Raw genomic sequence first — 18,342 nt, 5'->3', positions numbered from 1 at the left:
CCCATGCACCATCCTATGATGTAGCATTTAATAATCGGAGACTATTTGTTATGTTTCACTTGTGGACTAATTATTTAATGTCAGATTAAGGGATATTGAGAGTATGATGATTTGAAGAATGATATAGAGTTTTTCGAACATATTATGCTCAGTGTTCTTGATCCATGACAGAGGAGACGTCAAGATTACAATGGTTCTATGTATTCAACTGAAATCCAGCCACATAATGAATCACAGATTTACCAACCACATAATTGATGATCTCTAAATACAATTTACAGAGAAAACACAAGTAGAATGCACAGCAAGGAACAATAATTTAGCATCTTCAATTGATCAGTGTGTTCTGGACAAGATAATCCACGTCGAGGCATCAATACTCTTAAACTGGCATGAGGATAAATGAGAAGAAAATTTCATTGGTGCTACCAGTTTTCCTTGACTATTCTCGACTTCTCAAGTATGAACTTCCCTTCCTTGTATTTCTGAGTTTCCTCATAGGCTCTTTCATACTTCCAACCAAGCACCTCACGACAATCACAGCAGTAGACATCAGCTACAGTGTGAAGACCTGTCATGAGGTGCCTGTCCTCCTTTGGTCCCACCATAATGTTCATCGCGTGGGAGAACAGGAACCCTCGACCATTTCTCCCCTACAACATAAAAATGAAAAATGTGGATCGAGTTTTGGCATAGTGCTTGCATCATAGCCAAATCACATACAAAATGATCTAATTACAGACATGGATGAGTGCAAACAACCTCCGCTTCATGGAGCGCAATAATACAACTTAAACCAGATCATTCATCAGTTAAGTATGAGTTATATTCTTCACTCTATATTTGATTCATCTTCACCATATCATGGTTTACAGCCACTTAATGCATTCTCGGTCGGTCTAATAGTCAACTGATATACATACAAGGGCATTATAAACACTAAAAGCTTAAAGACACAGCAAAACCGACATTAGGTTCTCACCTGAAAAGATTTAGAAATAACATCATCGTGAAGGGCTACATGGTTTCTGCAATTGCAGCAACTGTACAACCTTGGTCCAATCAACTCTGCCATGGAGGATAACAATCGACACGATCCACTTATTGCTATCCTAAATTAGGATTAAAGAAAGCATAAAAACATACAAAAAATCACTTAAATAAATATACGATTAAAAAATGTTAGAGGAAGCTGAAGCTCACCTTCTCCACCACCGAGGAACTGCACAATTTTTTTGCCGATCAGCTAATCTTGAGCGCAATATCTGTTCTCAGAGACAACCAGGGAGGTGATAATGTCCAGGATCATACTTTACATTAAGATAATGGCGTCCGACCGGTAAGTATGCTAACAATTTAAGATATATCAATGAAAATGAAAATCATTCATAAGGGTATTAATAAAGGCAAGGTTGATTTCAAAAATAAAAGGACAAAAAATAGAATTAGCAATTCGGGATCAAGGAACAACAAAAAGCAAAAACCCAGTAGTTAGTCTTCAACAATGAACCGCACAAGGATAGGATTGGTCAGAATTTAGAGAGAGAGGAAAAAAAAAAGAAGATAAAGCTCCACCTCTGTGTTATAGACTGAAAAAAAAAAAAAATCCGTTAAAATTGCCCGAAAGTTCGTTGAATGTTAAAGAATAGACCGGATCAGGTCCACCAAACAAGTCAAAACCCAGCAATAAATGTAAAGCTCTACCTCTAAAAAAGTGAAGGAAAAAACACAAGATTCATTAAAATTCCACGAAATTTCGTGGAATGGTAAGGAGTATGCAGTGATGAATGAAATGATAATCAATGCCCAGATCAGCCAATACAATAAGTTTTGCATATATTAACGGAGATTTTCAGAGTTCCTCGACGAACCTGGCTACCGTGCCATGATGGGTCAGTGCTGATGACTCCAGTAAGCGAGATACAGAGAGAGAGAGAGAGAGAGGGAGAGAGAGTTAAGGTTGTTCTCTTTGAGCAGATTGAAGTTGTGTCGGAGTGAGGTGGGTTCTTTGATTAGAAGATGACAAGTTGCGTCTTGGGGTCATAGGAATATTATCATTTCACATCACATTACTGTTGAAATTTCCCGAGCCTACTAATTTTCTTTTATGTTCTTTCTTGCTATTTTATTTCTTGCTTTTCCCAGTATTATGTCGAATGAAACTGTCCAATTTTTCCAAAATAACATCAGCGACCGTCAGCTCTTCTGTTGCCTCTGAGATTCTTTGGATTTTCGCGGGATGTTCTATTTTCCATTCCACCGACAAGCTGCCAGCTGGGCCTGTAACGTCGTATCTATTATGATGCGTGGATCTCTCCCTCTAGAATTATCTTTGAAATTTTACAGAATTTGATATATAATCTTAGAGTAAGATTAATAATATATTTATTATATATTGAATTTTGTTCAAAAAATTTATATAAACAGTAATAAATATTATATAATCTATTTCTTTTATACTCAGAATCCTCAAATTTAAACAAAAACTGAAAGTTTTTTTTTTTTTTTTTTTAATAAAGTTGAATGTATCTCTCTTACCCTAAGATAAATTGAGTTTGTGGAACTAAAAAAAAAAAATTGAGTTTGTGGACTACGGGAAATAAAGAGAGTTTACACAAATTTGATCAAATTGGAGGATGATGTTTCTTTGGAGAAGGAGAGAGAAGGTCGAATTTGTATAAGCTTTTGACATATCCCTGACTCAGTACCTCATTGCTGACACAATAATTCTATAGGCAACAATGCGTCCACGGGATGAAGCTGACATGGCAGTATTATTTTATTAAAAAAAAAAACAAAAAAAAAAACAAAAACAAAGCAAGAAATGAAATGAAATGGGTCACAACTTCGTCTTCGCTCTAGTTATCTTCTCCTAGTCTTAGCCCGCACTTCATCTTCTCCTAACTTTTGTCCTTCTAGTCTTCTAGTTTTGTGTTCGTGCGAGAGTAAAATTAGAGAGTAGGAGTGAAGCATTTTGTCTGTGGTCAAAGAAATCCTTTGTGATTATTAGGTATGATTTGGTAAGTGAGAATTTTAATATAAGAATTTTAAATTTTAAGATATAATATTAAATTTTAATATTATTATTATTTTAAAATTTAAAAAAATTAAAAAAAAGTTAAATTATTTATTATATTTTATATAAAGATTTAAAAAAATTATAATAATAAGGTGAAAATTTTAAATTTAAAATAAAAATTATTGAGGCCAAACCGAATCTAATGGCATAATTTCAGTAACAATGGGGCAAGTTATTCCAATTAGGCGACAATCATTCACAAGTTTGAGAAAAACAATAGAATAGTTGAGTAATGATTAGATCTACTGTAGCATCAACCTATAAAAGAAAACATGACATCAATATAGGAGGACCGGTTTGACCGTAGGGGGCGGAGACCAGAGGGCAGTTAAATCTATTTTTTTAAGGGCATTCGTAAATATATAACGGAACTACACTTTATGACCACTCTGGTATGATAAAAAATACTTGGTATTTTCAAATAGAATGGGAAAAAAAGAGCAATATCTACAAAGGAAAGCGGTACTCGATCACTGCGTTTGGCGTTGAGTGTGCCGCCCTTATGCTGAATAAAAATGTCTGCTTTTCTATTGGGAATAAATCATTAAATATGCTCTAATACATTGGCAAAAGCCGTGTTCATGAGCACAAGTTAGTTGAAGGGAATGTGTTACAAATAGAAGAGGATACAAGAAATGAAACTGAAAATAATAGAGAAATCTTTATTGTGAAAACCGTGTCCTGCATATTACAAGCAACTCTGCTTTTATACAAGTAAGTAGTTGAGGCTATGAAAAACAAACTTAACTAATAGAATTACAGTAAATTGAAGTAAGATTACTTCAATTAACTCTCTAATAGTCCTCCTCAAGATGACGTATTATGCACATTCATCTTGGATAAAAGAGAAGAATGAATTAGAACCTAATAGTTTAGTTAATATGTCTGCAATTTGATGAGCTGAAGAGATATGCAAAGTGTTGATTAGTCCAGCCTGCACTTTCTCTCTTACAAGATGACAATCCAACTCTATATACTTTGTCTTTCATGAAATACTAGGTTAAAAGCTATATGCAAGGCAGTTTGATTATCACAAAAAAGTAAAGATGTTTTGGAATATGTTTGATGAAAATCTGCAAGTAAAGAACGAATACATGTAATTTCACAAACTGCACACACCATAGATTTGTACTCAACTTCAGTAGATGACCTTGAGATTGTCTTCTGTTTCTTTGATTTTCAAGGTACAAGTGAATCTCCAATAAACACACAAAAACCAGAAACTGATCTTCTTGTGTCAAGGCAACTAGCCCAATCAGAATCAGCAAATGCTTTTATGTGAATTGAAGAGGATGTTGAGAAGAAAAGTCCCTGTCCTGGAGCCTTTTTGATGTATCTTAAAACTCTCGAAGCAGCTTGCATGTGTGGCATTCGAGGTTGATCTAGAAACTGACTTAGGTGATGAATAGAAAATGTGATATCTGGTCTTGTGTTTGTAAGGTATGTCAGTCTGCCAAAAAGTCTTCTATAAATTGTAGCATCTTTTAATAAATTTCCATCTTCGTTGCTAAGTTTAGAATGAGTATCCATCGGAAATTTTATTGGTTTAGAACCCAGCAAACCAACACCATCTAATAATTCTAAGGCATATTTTATTTGACAGATCGAAATGCCTTGTTTTGTTCTAGCCACCTCCATCCCCAAAAAATATTTAACAAGTCCAAGATCCTTCAACTTAAACTGATTATTGAGATCAATTTTAATAGGCTCCACTATTAATATATCATTGCTAGCTAAGAGTATATCATCGACATATATTAACAAAGCCACAAAAACATTTCCTTCTTTCCATGTCAATAAGGAATAGTCTGACTTGGACCGCTGAAAACCAAGCTAAACTAAAACTACTATAAATTTTGAATTCCACTATCTAAATGCTTGTATTTAGACCATAGAGTGATTTCTACAATTTACACACTCTAATGTCCCCCTTTCGAAGATATCCAGGTGGTAACTTCATGTAGACATCCTCATCTAAATCTCCATATAAAAATGCATTGTTGACATCAAAATAAATAAGATGCCAACCTTGTATTGCAGCTAGGGACAAAATACATCTTACTGTCACCATCTTAGCAACAAGAGAAAAAGTCAAAAAATCAAGACCGTCCTTTTGAGTATACCCTTTTGCTACTAATCTTGCCTTATATTTCTCAATGGAACAATCAGTATTATATTTAATTTTATAAATCCACTTACAACCTATAGGAATTTTATTTGGTGGAAGATTAGTGAGTTTCCAAGTATTGTTTGATTCTAGAGCAGCTAGTTCAAGAGACATAGCTTCTCTTCAATGACTGTGATGTACAGCTTGATGATAGAATTCTGGCTCTACTTGATATGAAATAGAAATATTAAATGCACGATGAGAAGTTGATGGTTTGGAATATGAAACAAAATCAGAAATGTTGTAACGAGTTTTAGAATGCTTACATGACATACCTTCAGAAGAGTTGTTAGAGGTAGAAGTTGCTATATTACAATGATAATTTTGTAAATATCCAGGGGCTTTATGTTGTCGAGTATATTTTTTCAAACAAGGGAATTGAATCTCATCTTGGATGTCAAGTTGAGGGGAGGAAGTGTGTGAGGAACTGTTAGGATCAGTATTGAAAGGAATATTTGGTGAAGAAGTATCTGAAAGATTATTAGAAGCAGTAAGATTTTCAGGTTGAGATGTATATGGAGATTGAGTAGTTGTAGTAGAAATTGTTTCAGATATGTACTGAGGTATGACAACTTGAGATGAGGTAGAACTAGATTAAATGTCAGAACAGAAAGGAAATATGTCCTCATAGAAAACAACATCTCTGGGAATGAAGAAGGATTTATTCTCAAGATCAAATAATTTGTATCCTTTTGTGCCAAAAGGATATCTAATGAATATACATTTTCTAGCCCTAGGTGCAAACTTAGACCTATTTTGAGTAAGAGTTGAAGCATAACACAGTGAGCCAAAGACCTTTAAGGTTTTATATGATGGAGGGATTCCATTTAAAACTTCATGAGGTGACTGATTATTTAAAACTGGAGAAGAAATCCTGTTGATTATATATGTGGCTGTAAGTATACATTAATTCCAAAAATTTAAAGGTACATTTGATTGAAACTTTAAAGCCTTAGTAACATTAAGAAGATTTTGGTGTTTGCATTCAACTATTGAATTTTGTTGTGGTGTTTCTACACAAGACTTTTGATGAACTATTTTTGTTGAAGAGAAAAATTCTATCATGTTAAATTCTGGACCATTATCAATTCTTACATTTTTAATTTTTGTTTTGAATTGTGTAAGAACTAGATTATAGAAAGATATGAATATGGGCCTTACATCTGATTTGGATTTCATAAGATACACCCATGTTGATCGAGAATGATCATCAACTATTGTAAGGAAGTATTGAAAATTATCATGAGTAGGAACTGAGATGGGCCCCCATATATCACAATGTAATAGATGAAAAGGAAATGTGGCAGTGTAAGTATGATTAGGAAATGACAGCCTTTTTTGTTTTGCTAAAGGATATACAGAACAATGGTTCATATGTACATCTTTATTTAGACAAACAACTTCTGGAATTGATTAAGAAAGTACTAGCAACCTAACTAGAGATGGATGGACAAGTCTACAATGCCAAAGATAAAGTTTGGAGTCCAACACTGAATTAATATTTGGCAAATTAGAAAAGCTATTAACAGCATTAGCCTGTGGTTGTTGCAGCAAATATAGACCAACCAATCTTCTACCCTTCCCAATCATCCTCCATGGGGTAAGGCCCTGAATATAGCACTCATTAGCCATAAAAATGAAGTAACATTTCTGATTATTTGTTAATTTGCTAACAGAAATCAAATTATAGGAAAATGATGGCATGCAAAGTACATCCTTTAGAATTAAGTTGTTAGATACTTGAACACTACCAATATGTGTAACTGGAGCACTGTCACCATTTGGAAGATTCACATATGAATTGACTTTTTGAGTAATGTGTGTAAAAGAATCGATAAAATGGATTATGTGGTCTGTGGCACCTGTATTTATGATCCAGGTGGTTTGATTGATTTTTTTTTGGAATACTAAAAATGGAAAGGCACGTGTGTAATGAGTTTATACCTGCTGAAGAGGATAACAGGTTTGGATTTGAAGAAACAATTGCTGCTTGATGATAGGCATTGGATGTTTGATTGTTGTGGATTAAAGCAAGTAGTTGCTGACATTCTTCTTGAGAGAAAGGTAGTGAATTTGTTGAATCAATGGGAGTACTCGCAGGTTGAACCATGACTTGATTTGCTGTAGAAAACTTTCCTCTTTGTTGCTTATAATTTGGAGGATAGCCATGGATCTTGTAGCACTTGTCTACTGTATGATTGGTCATTCCACAATGAGTGCATAACAATTTCTCTTTTCTGCCTTGTTGCCTTACAAAATTCTATCTTGAATTCTCTAGTTTATTGCTCAAGAAAGCTGCCGTTTGCATGGTAGTGATTCTTAAAGATCCAACTTCTTATTGTTTTTCTTCTTGAATGATTAAAGAAAACACTTTTGTAATTGTTGGCATTGAATCAAGAATCAAAATCTGACTTCTAATGTGAGAAAAATTGTCATTCAATCCCATAAGAAATTGAATAACATGTTGCCTATGTTGATATTCTATAAAGAATTTGACAGCTCCACAACTACAAGATTTCAAAGCCCCACACGTACAGTTTGGAATCTGATTGTAGTTAAGAAGTTCATCCCACAGACATTTAAATTTTCTATAGTAAACACTTACAGACATCTGATCTTGTGATGATGAAGTCAGTTCTTTTTGTAATTGAAAAATCCGTGGGCCATTTCCTTGAGAAAATTGATTCTTTAACTCTTCCCACATCTCTTTGGCAGTAGTAGCATAGATGATTGTTCCAGCAATGTCATTCGATAAAGCATTTAGAATCCAAGATAAGATCATACAGTTGCACCTCTCCCATGTCTCATATAAAGAACTGGAACTAATAGGTTGACTTATTACTCCATTAATAAATCCCATCTTATTCTTTGCTTTCAATGCAATTTGCATTGATCTACTTCATGTATTGTAATTATCCCCTATGAGGACTTGAGAAACCAAAACAAATCCAGTCGAATCACCATTTTGCAGATGGTAAGAATTCGCTGATTGGTCAGAGTTTAGGACTTGAAAAAAATTCAAGTTTGTCACCTCATCTTCCATCACAGCAGTAACAGATGGATGAAACCCTAAATTTTCTTCATTGATACCATGTTACAAATAGAAGAAGGATACAAGAAATAAAATTGAAAAGAATAGTGAAATCTTTATTGTGAAAATCGTGTCCTGCATATTACAAGCAACTCTGCTTTTATACAAGTAAGTAACTGAGGCTATAAAGGTGAAATCACAGTAACAAACTTAACTAATAGAATTACAGTTAATTGAAGTAATTAATTGAAAATTACTTCATTAACTCTCTAATAGAATGCATACGAAGCACAAATCATAATGGAAGAATTAAAAGAGGAGTTATGTAGAACAGTAGCAAGACCTTTCTCTTGAGATAAGCGAGATCGTTGCAATAAGCTTTCAATGTACCCACACCATTACTTCCTATTACATCGGGATGTGCCTCTGAGTAGATAAGCAGAAGTAAAAGGATTATAAGAATATGTGGTATGGCAGTGAATAATACAAAACAATACACCAAAACAAGATTCAAGGGAATAAATAAATCTTTAGCTATAACAAATCTAAAAAGACATTAGGAAAGATAAGGAAACTTGGATAACCAGCAACAGTAATGTCGAAGTAGTCACCAGAGTTCACTCTGATGTGTTTCACCTAAAATGTGAAAAATAGAGAGACACTATCACGCCATTGAAATGCAAACGTTCTAAACAATTAGCTAGAGGTAGATCGATGAATAGAGCAGTACAAAAAACCACATATAAGATAAATTGAACATAGAGTGAGAGAGAAAGAAAGGTACAAGGTTGAGAGCGCAGGCAAAGTGGCCTTCGATCTGGATGGACTTGCCTTGGCCATGAGGGGGGTCACCACAGAGAGCAAGGACATTCTGGAGGCCCTTGGACTTGATGGTGGAGAGGGTGTGGGCAAGTTGGTGTAGGTGAGATGCATCTTGTCGATGAAGCTGGGAGAAGCCAACTTGGGTGAAGACAAACTTGACTGATCCATTTCATTTCATATCTCGCTTTTATTTTATTTATTTATTTATTTTATTTTTTGTTTTAAATACTGCCGCGAGGACGCGGCAGAGACATGCCAGTTGCCTATAATAAAATTATTGATGATAAATAGAGTTTTTCAAAGGCATATCAATCCCATACACTATATTTTTATTTTTATTTTTTCTCTTATTAAATTTGTGATATATGAATGATAAGTATAAAAATTCAATTAATTTAAGAAAATTAAAAATAAAGAAAATTAAAAAAATTAAAAATTAAAATTATGTGTAGTGTGTTGTGTAAGGATGATGAATAGCAAATATATAATTTTTAATCAAATAAAATATATTTTGTGGAAAAGGCTTTGATTGGATGAGAAGGAAAAAGTGAAAAAAAGTGTGGAAAAAGAAAAATAAATGGTTAAAAAAGTAGTGTTCGACTTATCAAACTCAAATAAAATATTAAGAGAAATGATATTTGTAGTCATGAGATATTCAAATACTGTGCAATCTCTTTGAAAAAGGTAAGTAAATATAGAACCCACATAAAAAATTAATTTTTTAATAATAGACTCTATTTTTTTTTAAAGAATTGCACAATAGTTACACATTTAAAGATTAAATGTAGTATTATTCAAATATTAATATAGCTTTGTTATAGCGAAGAACAAATATTTTGGACATCCTAATCCGATGTAGGATTTTGAACTCAATTAGAGCAAATTCTAAAATTTTATTAAAAGTTGAGGGTTTGACAAAAGATAAAACCATGGGAAATATTAATTCACATTTGACTATCCATCTCAAAGTTAAAATAATAATATAATATTAGATATTTTAATAACAATTTTTAATTTTTTTATATTTTACAAATACACTCCATATATTAATTAATAATTTAAATTTTACTTAAATTTATTGTTTCCCAACCATTTTTTTCCTTAACCTAATTATCCAACAAATACATTTTGCTATCCCTTCTTACACCAAACAATAGCTGGGAATATTTTTAGAATAAAATATTGTTTTAGAGATAAATAGTAGCTAGCCAAACTTAAAAATTTGTTTGAATTTTTAGTAGTTCAAAAGTGGAGCATTGCAGTTTTGACTAATCCAATATAGATCACTTTAATAAAAGTTAGTCAAAATTTAACTAGTCCTCTTAGCCATTTAACAGGATTCAAGGCATGGTTAAGACAGTCCACCCAATACTCTCAAGCTGGGACCAATAGCTAAACTCAAAGAAACTCATGTGCAACGTGCAACAACATCCATGAACTCCATATTTTGTCTTTGCTTATGAGTCCACTTTTAAAGGACTGTCATAACATTTTAATCTTTTATGCTGTGATTCTTTTATTTTAATCTTGTCATGATTCTAATCTACTATTTAAATTTGAAGATCTCAAAAACAGAAAAAGAAAAAAGACACATAAAATAATAAATTTAATGAAATGTCCACATCCAAAGAAGAACGTGACCATGGACTCATTCGCATATTCTTATATTATTCTCACATTTTATTTTATTTTATTTTTTATTATGAAATTAAAAGAGAAATAATATTGCAAGAAAAAGGGAATATTACAAGAGAAAGAGTTGTTATTCAAATACAAAACTTGATGATATAAGTGAATGTGACTCATATATATAAGAGTATAAAGGAGTAGGTATAGCTAAAGTTTTAATTGATGGCTAAAAATAGGTCTTAATTAATGACTCAATGGTCTTAATTAATGGCTAAATATTTGTCTTAATTAATGGTTAAATGGTCTTAATTGATGACTAAAAATGGTCATACAAATAAGTTAAAGTCTTGCCAAGGAAAAATATGCCTCGTTAAAGTCTTGCCAAGGAAAAATCCAGTGAGAAAAACCCAATGGTGAAAGAAAAATAGTACAACATTTATGTGTACTACCAAATACTTTAAGATTGTCTCATTAAAACCTTGCAAATGAAAACTAAGTGGGATAAAACTTTAGCGAAGGAAAAAGAGTACAATCAGCACAAGTTTTTAAGACATTTACTCCACCTGAAAATTGCATGATAATAGGTCTTCAAGTCTTCGCATCCCAATGTTTTGCATAATCTTCTTAAATGTTGCAATTGATAATACTTTAGTGAATAAATCTGTCAGATTATCACTTGACCGTATCTGCTTGACATTAATTTCACATTTCTCTTGAAGTTCGTGGGTATAAAAGAATTTTGGTGAAATATATTTGGTTTTATCACCTTTGATATATCCTCCTCTAATTTGAGTAATACAAGCAGCATTATTTTCGTATAAAATTGTTGGGCTATCATTAATCACTGGAAGACTACACTTTTCTTGAATATGTTGAATCACTGATCTTAGTCAAATACATTCTCGACTTGCTTCATGAATTGCAATGATCTCTGAGTGATTTGAAGAGGTAGCAGATATTGTTTGATTTACAGATCTCCATGATATAGCAGAATTTTCATAAGTAAATATATATCCAGTTTAAGATCTATTTCTGTGTGGATCTGAAAGATAACCTGCATCCGCATTTTCAACTAATTGTGGATTTGATCTATGTTGATAAAATAATCTCATATCAACTGTACCTCGGAAGTATCGAAAGACATGTTTAATGTCATTCCAATGTCTTCGAGTTGGTACGGAACTATATCTTGCAAGTAAATTAACTGAAAATGCAATATCAGGTCAGTGCAATTTGTCAGATACATTAGTGTCCAATTGCATTAAGATAAGATATTTCAGGATCAAAAATTTCTTCATCGTCTTCATAAGGACGAAATGGATCTTTCTGCACATCAAGTGATCGAACAACCATTGGAGTACTCAGGGGATGAGCTTTGTCCATGTAAAAGTGCTTCAAGACTTGCTCTGTATAATTTGACTGATGAATGAGAATTTTATTTTGCAAATGTTCGAGTTGCAGGCTGAAACAAAATTTCGTTTTGCCAAGGTCTTTCATTTCAAATTCATTATTTAAATATGTAGCAATTCTTCTGATCTCTTCAAAAGCTCCAACAAGATTTAGATAATCAACATAAACTGCAATATGGAGTCTGATTTCTTAATAAAAACATATGGGCATATAGGATTATTCTCAAATCCTTCTTTTAATAGATATTCGCTAAGATGTTTATACCACATGCGTCCGGATTGCTTTAACCCATATAAAGATCTTTGAAGTTTAATAAAATACATATTTCTGGATGTACTCAGATTAGAAGTTTCAGGTATTTTATATCTTTTAGGGATTTTCATATATATGTCATGATCTAATGATCTATATAAATATGCAGTGACCACATCTATCAACTGCATATCCAATCTTTTTGTAACTATCAAACTAATTAAAAATCTAAATGTGATTGCATCCATAATAGGAGAGCATGTTTCCTCATAATCAATCTCTGGTTTCTGCAGGAAACCTTGTGCAACAAGTTGTGCTTTATATCACACAATTTCATTGCTCTCATTACGCTTACGTATAAATACTCATTTATATCCAATAGGCATTACACCCTTTGGTATTTGAACAATTGGTCCAAAGACATCTCGCTTTGCTAGCGAGTTTAATTCAGCTTTTATAGCTGATTTCCATTTTGGCCAGTCATTTCTACGTCGACATTCTTCGACAATTTTTGACTTAATTTCTTCATTACTTCTGGTAATGTCAATGACCATTTTATATGAAAATATGTTATCGATAACAGTTTTATTTCTATCCAAAATTTATCCAGTACTCTTGAAATGTATCGAGATTTCGTTATTTTCAAGTACCTGTCCCTCTTCAAGGAAATACATTTCATTAAATACCTCTTCAGGAGGTTCTTTTCAGGAGATTTAGTCTCTTCAGGAGCATCAATTACTCTTATGGCCTGTGTTGTGGGTATGGACTCTTTAGGAGTACTAAATTCATTTTGTATTTTTCTCTTCTGATAAATTTTGTCATTTGCACCAATAGGTCGTCCATGCTTCAGGCGTATCTCAGACTCACCTATTACTATTTTGGCAACTTGTCCTTTAGGGACTACAATCCTTACTAGAACATTAACAGTATGAATATATAATTTTACTACACATTTAGTGTTAGTAAATACATCCGGTAATTGATTTGTAATATTTTAGAAATGAATAATCTTTTGAACCTCTAGTTTACATTCATTTGTACGATGATCAAATTGGAAAAAGATTTTATTTTCCCAAGTAATTTCCTATCGTGTTTCATGCACCGACTTCTCATTACCCAATATTGAAAAAATGAATTCGTCAAAATGACAATTCTCAAACGTGACTTAAACATATTCCATGTAAAAGGCTTAAGGTATCTAATAATAGATAGAGAATCAAACCCAACATATATCCCAAGTCTCCGTTGATGACCCATCTTTGTACGTTGTGGAGGTGCAATTGGAACATATATCGTACATCCAAAAATACAAAGATGAGAAATATTCGGTTGTTGACCAAATGCAAACTGTAATGGAGAATATTTGTGATATGCTGATGGCTTAACTCGAATCAACGATGTTGCATGAAGTATAGTATGTCCCCAGGCAAAAATAGGAAGTTTTGATTTCATAAGTAACGGTCTAGCGATTAGCTGAAACCTTTTAATTAATGATTCAGTTAAACCATTTTGAGTGCGTGTGTGGGCAATTGGATGTTCAATATCTATTCCTATTGACATGCAATAGTTATCAAAAGTTTGATATGTAAATTTACATGCATTATCTAATCGAATAGTTTTAATTGGATAGTCAAGAAATTGTGCTCGTAGTTTAATTATTTGGGTAAGAAGTTTAGCAAATGCAATATTTCTAGTAGAAATGAGACAAACATGTGACCATCGACTTGATGCATCAATTAAAACCATAAAGTATCTGAACGGTCCACTTGATGATTGAATAGACTCACATATATCCCCATGAATCCATTGTAAAAATGATGGAGATTCAAAAACAACATTTGAGAGAGATGGTTTGATAATCAATTTACCTTGAGAACATGTAAGGCATGAATATTCATTGGGTAAGATAATCTTTTGATTTTTTAGGGGATGCCCATACGAATTATCAATTATTCGTCTCATCATTATTGATCCCGGATGTCCAAAGCGATCATGCCAAGTCATAAATATTTTGGGGTCAATGCACTTCTGGTGCATTACTACATGTGATTCAATTGTTCTCATTTTTGTATAATACAATCCAGATAAGAGAGCGAGTAGTTTTTCTAATATGAGCTTCTATCTCGAAATTATTTTAGTAATGAGAAGATATTCTTTATTGTCTTCGTTGGTGGTTTCAATATGACAACCATTACGACGTATATCTTTGAAGATCCGTAAATTTTTTTTGGATTGTAAGGAAAATAGAGTATTATCAATACAAAATTTGGTGTCATTAGCCAACACAATATAAGCTCTTCTGGAGCCTTCAATTAAATTCGATGAACCAAATATGGTATGAATGTAGGCTTTACTCAATCCTAGATTTTGAAAATATTTTTTTATCTTTAAGAATTGTGTGAGTTGTAGCACTGTCAACCAGACATACATCTTTATTATTCATCTTAGAGATAAAAAGTTAATCAGTAAGACTCATGATTCTACAAAATATATAAAACTTTCATTACTACAAAACATTGCAAAATATAAAAGAAAAAATTTACAATAAGATAAAGAAAATACATTAATTAAAAAGAAACACTTTTATTACCAATCAAATGATCAACTCTATCACTATAATCCTTAAAGAAATCAGAAATATCAAAGTCTGTAATATATTTTCCATCTATACAATCTAAAGCATCTGATGGTTCAGTAAATTTTGTTTCAAACTTTTTTATTTTTTCTTTTATAGAAGCTTGGTATATGTCAACCAAGTGCTTAGCTGTACGACAGGTACGAGACCAATGTTCAGTCATACCACATCTATGGCATTCATCTTCATCTTTCTTTAAAAAAAAAATGTTGAGGACCTTTACTCTTCTCTGAGTTGAACCACTTCTGGTGGTACGGTGTATATCTATTATTATCCCTTCTAGTGTGGTCACTTCTAGGACCTCCACTTCTATAGTTTTTCCTACCACGTCCACGTCCTCGGTTTCTTTGAAAAGATACACCATTCACTTTTGAGAATGATGTAAATCTAGTACCATTCACTTCAGGGAATGATATAGAACCAGTAGGACGTGACTGATGATTTCTTAACAAAAGCTCATTATTTTGCTCAGCCACTAGAAGACAAGATATAAGTACGTTCAGAATATTTTTTAAACTTTTGCTCTCGATACTGCTGCTGTAGGAGCACATTCGATACATGAAAGTAGTATATGTATTCTCTAACAAGTTATCATCGGTGACTTTTTCACCACATAATTTTAATAGTGGGCTAATTTTAAAAAGTATAGAATTATACTCACTAACATTCTTGAAGTCTTGCAACCTTAGGTGCATCCAATCATGATAAGCTTTTGGGAGGATTACAATTTTCTGGTACTTATATCTCTCCATTTAATCATTCCATAAAATAAAGAGATCTTTCACAGTAAGATACTCAATTTTTAATTCTTCATGAAAATGGTGCCGAAGGAAAATTATTGCCTTAGCGCAGTCCTGCTAGGACCCTTGATTTCCTTCTTTAATTAGATCTCCTAAGTTCATCGTATCCAGATGGATCTCAGCATCAAGGATCCAAGATAAATAATTTTTTCTAGAAATGTCAAAAGCAATGAATTCCAATTTTATAAGATTTGACAGTTTCTACATATATAAATCAAGAACATAAATATGTTTATATTGTAAATAAGAAATATATTCACAAAATTATGAGAATAAATATAGAGTTTCATCAAGTAATAATATGTAATGTAACATTTCATATTCATTTTGAGAACTACAAATAATATATTGAAAAACTTATTTGAAGTAGAAGACTACTAACTTCAAAATCGTTAGAATCTTCGTGCTAATAATGTGTTATAAAACTAAGAGATAAATGATATTGCAAGAGAAAGAAGATATTGCAAGAGAAATAGTTGTTATTCAAATGCAAAACTTGATAATATACAAGTGAATGAGACTCATATATATAAAAGTACAAAGGAATAGGTATAACTTAAGTCTTCATTGATGGCTCAATGATCTTAATTAATGGTTAAAGATTGATTTTAATTGATAATTAAATAGTCTTAATTAATAATTAAATATGATCATATAAATAAATTTATAACATTTTTATAATTATTACCATATGAGTCGTTTAAGCTCCAAACTATACAAAAATGGAAGAGTCAATTTTGGAAGATTCTAAATAAATGCATCCCTGATCAAAATCATCACGATTCACATGATCTCCTTACTTATACCCACCTTTTTTTTTTGTTCCACTTGGATCCAGGATGTGAATATTGAATAAGGTTTGTTGTATATAAGTAAAGTTACGTATTAATTTGTGTATTAATATTGATTTTTTTATATTTAAAATTTAAATTAATACTGTTTTTAATAAAATTTATTTTTTGATCAATCACTTTAGATTGATATACATATTAATGTATAATTATATTTATAACTAAATTTTTCTATACTGAATATACTACTGGTTTCATGTTAATCAAATTATAATTTCTGATTTTTTTTCAAATCAACAAAGAATTATAATTTCAGGCATGGTGGAAATATATATATTACATTTGGTCAAGGTATCAATCCCATTGAATAATAGTGTGGACCTACAGGCATTAATTAAATAAATGCAGAAATGATTAAGATGAATGATTAGGGCGGGGGATCGAAGGAGGAGGAGGGGATGGCGCATGCATGGTTTCCAAGAGTGATTGGAATTGGGCGCATACGAAACTTTTGGAGAATAAACAGGGGAAAATACAAAAAGAGAAAGGCAGATGGAAAGGGTGGCAGTGAAAGCAGCAGAGGGCCAACCCGGCCCAACCGTTCAACCAACCAAAATTTTCATCATCAACTGTTGCTAAAGCGGATTAGATCATTTCCTTCCCAGTTTTTGTTGACCTCTGGAAACAGTTAATGCACGGTTTAAGAAGATGTTATAATTGAATTTTATAAAAATAAAATTATAAATTAACTTAATTTGATGTAATTGTTGAACTCAAGATTTTAAATTTCATGTGATTATAAATCTACACATAGATTTTGATGATAACAAATGAATTCAAAGAATAAAGGAGTTTCAAGCTCAAGTTGTCCACACAATGGAGTCAAGCACATCAAAGAACCAAGCATGAGCAAGAAGGAAACAAGTTCACATTAAAGTCATAGAGTAATGTTGTAAATCTCTTAAAATTCGAAATTAGGATTAATGCTCAAAATTAATATTTTATCATAAACCATTAAAATACATTTTCCACATGTGCATGAATATTTTTAAAAATTAACTTTGAAAATATTAAAGATGATTGATTGTCATCTTTTACATGTGCATGCCTTGATTAAAGGGTTGAATTTTGAAAATATTAAAGATGATTGATTGTCATCTTTCACATGTGCATGTTTTATTTGAATATTTTCAAAAGTGACTGATACTTTTTTAGACTTATACAAAAGGTAGATGATTTTGTTTGAAAAATTTGAAAAGTAAAGTGTGCTCATTTTGTCATATACAAAAAGTAAAAGATTAGGTTTGAATTTTTTTGAAAAGGAAAGTGTGCTCCTTTTGTCATATGCAAAAAGTAAAAGATTATGTTTGAATTTTTTGAAAATGAAAATGTGCTCCTTTTGTCATATGCCAAAAGTAAAAGATTAGGTTTGATTTTTTTGAAAAAGTGAATGATGTGTCTTTGACATGTGAATCTTTTTAAATTTGAATATGAAGTCTCATATGCTTATAAATAGATCACTTGAGAGTTTCACATTCACAACACCAAGAGCATACAACATTCATTCAAAGCTTTCATTCTCTCTTCTCTAAGCATTGAGCCTTAATCCTTGTTCATTTTGAGAGATATAGTTTGCGCTGTATTGTTCTTATTTCACTCATTGAGGAGTGTTTTCTGATAACCTACCCACTATCAGCTCTTGTATCAGAAAAAAGGTGTGTATAAC

General features: G+C 32.1%; 1 protein-coding gene across 2 annotated transcripts; it reads right to left on the bottom strand.

The window, feature by feature from the left end:
• Nucleotides 1-110: 110 nt before the first annotated feature.
• Nucleotides 111-2,136, bottom strand: LOC122280488 (protein yippee-like At4g27745). Of its 2 annotated transcripts, none has more exons than XM_043091395.1 (4): nucleotides 1,872-2,136; nucleotides 1,204-1,265; nucleotides 983-1,112; nucleotides 111-653 (listed from the first exon to the last, which is right to left on the bottom strand). In XM_043091395.1, the coding sequence occupies exons 3-4, from the start codon at nucleotides 1,073-1,075 to the stop codon at nucleotides 426-428; spliced, it is 321 nt and encodes a 106-aa protein (XP_042947329.1). In that variant the 5' UTR covers nucleotides 1,076-1,112; nucleotides 1,204-1,265; nucleotides 1,872-2,136; the 3' UTR covers nucleotides 111-425. The 2 variants fall into 2 exon arrangements, with proteins under 2 accessions (XP_042947329.1, XP_042947328.1); XM_043091394.1 differs by having other exon boundaries at nucleotides 1,204-1,348; nucleotides 1,872-2,135.
• Between the last annotated feature and the right edge of the window lie 16,206 nt (nucleotides 2,137-18,342).

This window comes from Carya illinoinensis, chromosome 11 (assembly GCF_018687715.1).
Source record: "Carya illinoinensis cultivar Pawnee chromosome 11, C.illinoinensisPawnee_v1, whole genome shotgun sequence".
In the NCBI taxonomy this organism is placed as follows: domain Eukaryota; kingdom Viridiplantae; phylum Streptophyta; class Magnoliopsida; order Fagales; family Juglandaceae; genus Carya; species Carya illinoinensis.
Note: the sequence above shows the minus strand (reverse complement) of the source record. Positions and strands in the feature narration are given on the sequence as shown.

Bases quoted from the DNA above. Each gene is read 5' to 3' on its own strand.
- LOC122280488 (XM_043091395.1), bottom strand. From the start codon at position 1,075: ATGGCAGAGTTGATTGGACCAAGGTTGTACAGTTGCTGCAATTGCAGA. The intron at 654-982 runs GTGAGAACCTAA...TTTATGTTGTAG, and splicing joins TTATTTCTAAATCTTTTCAG to GGGAGAAATGGTCGAGGGTT.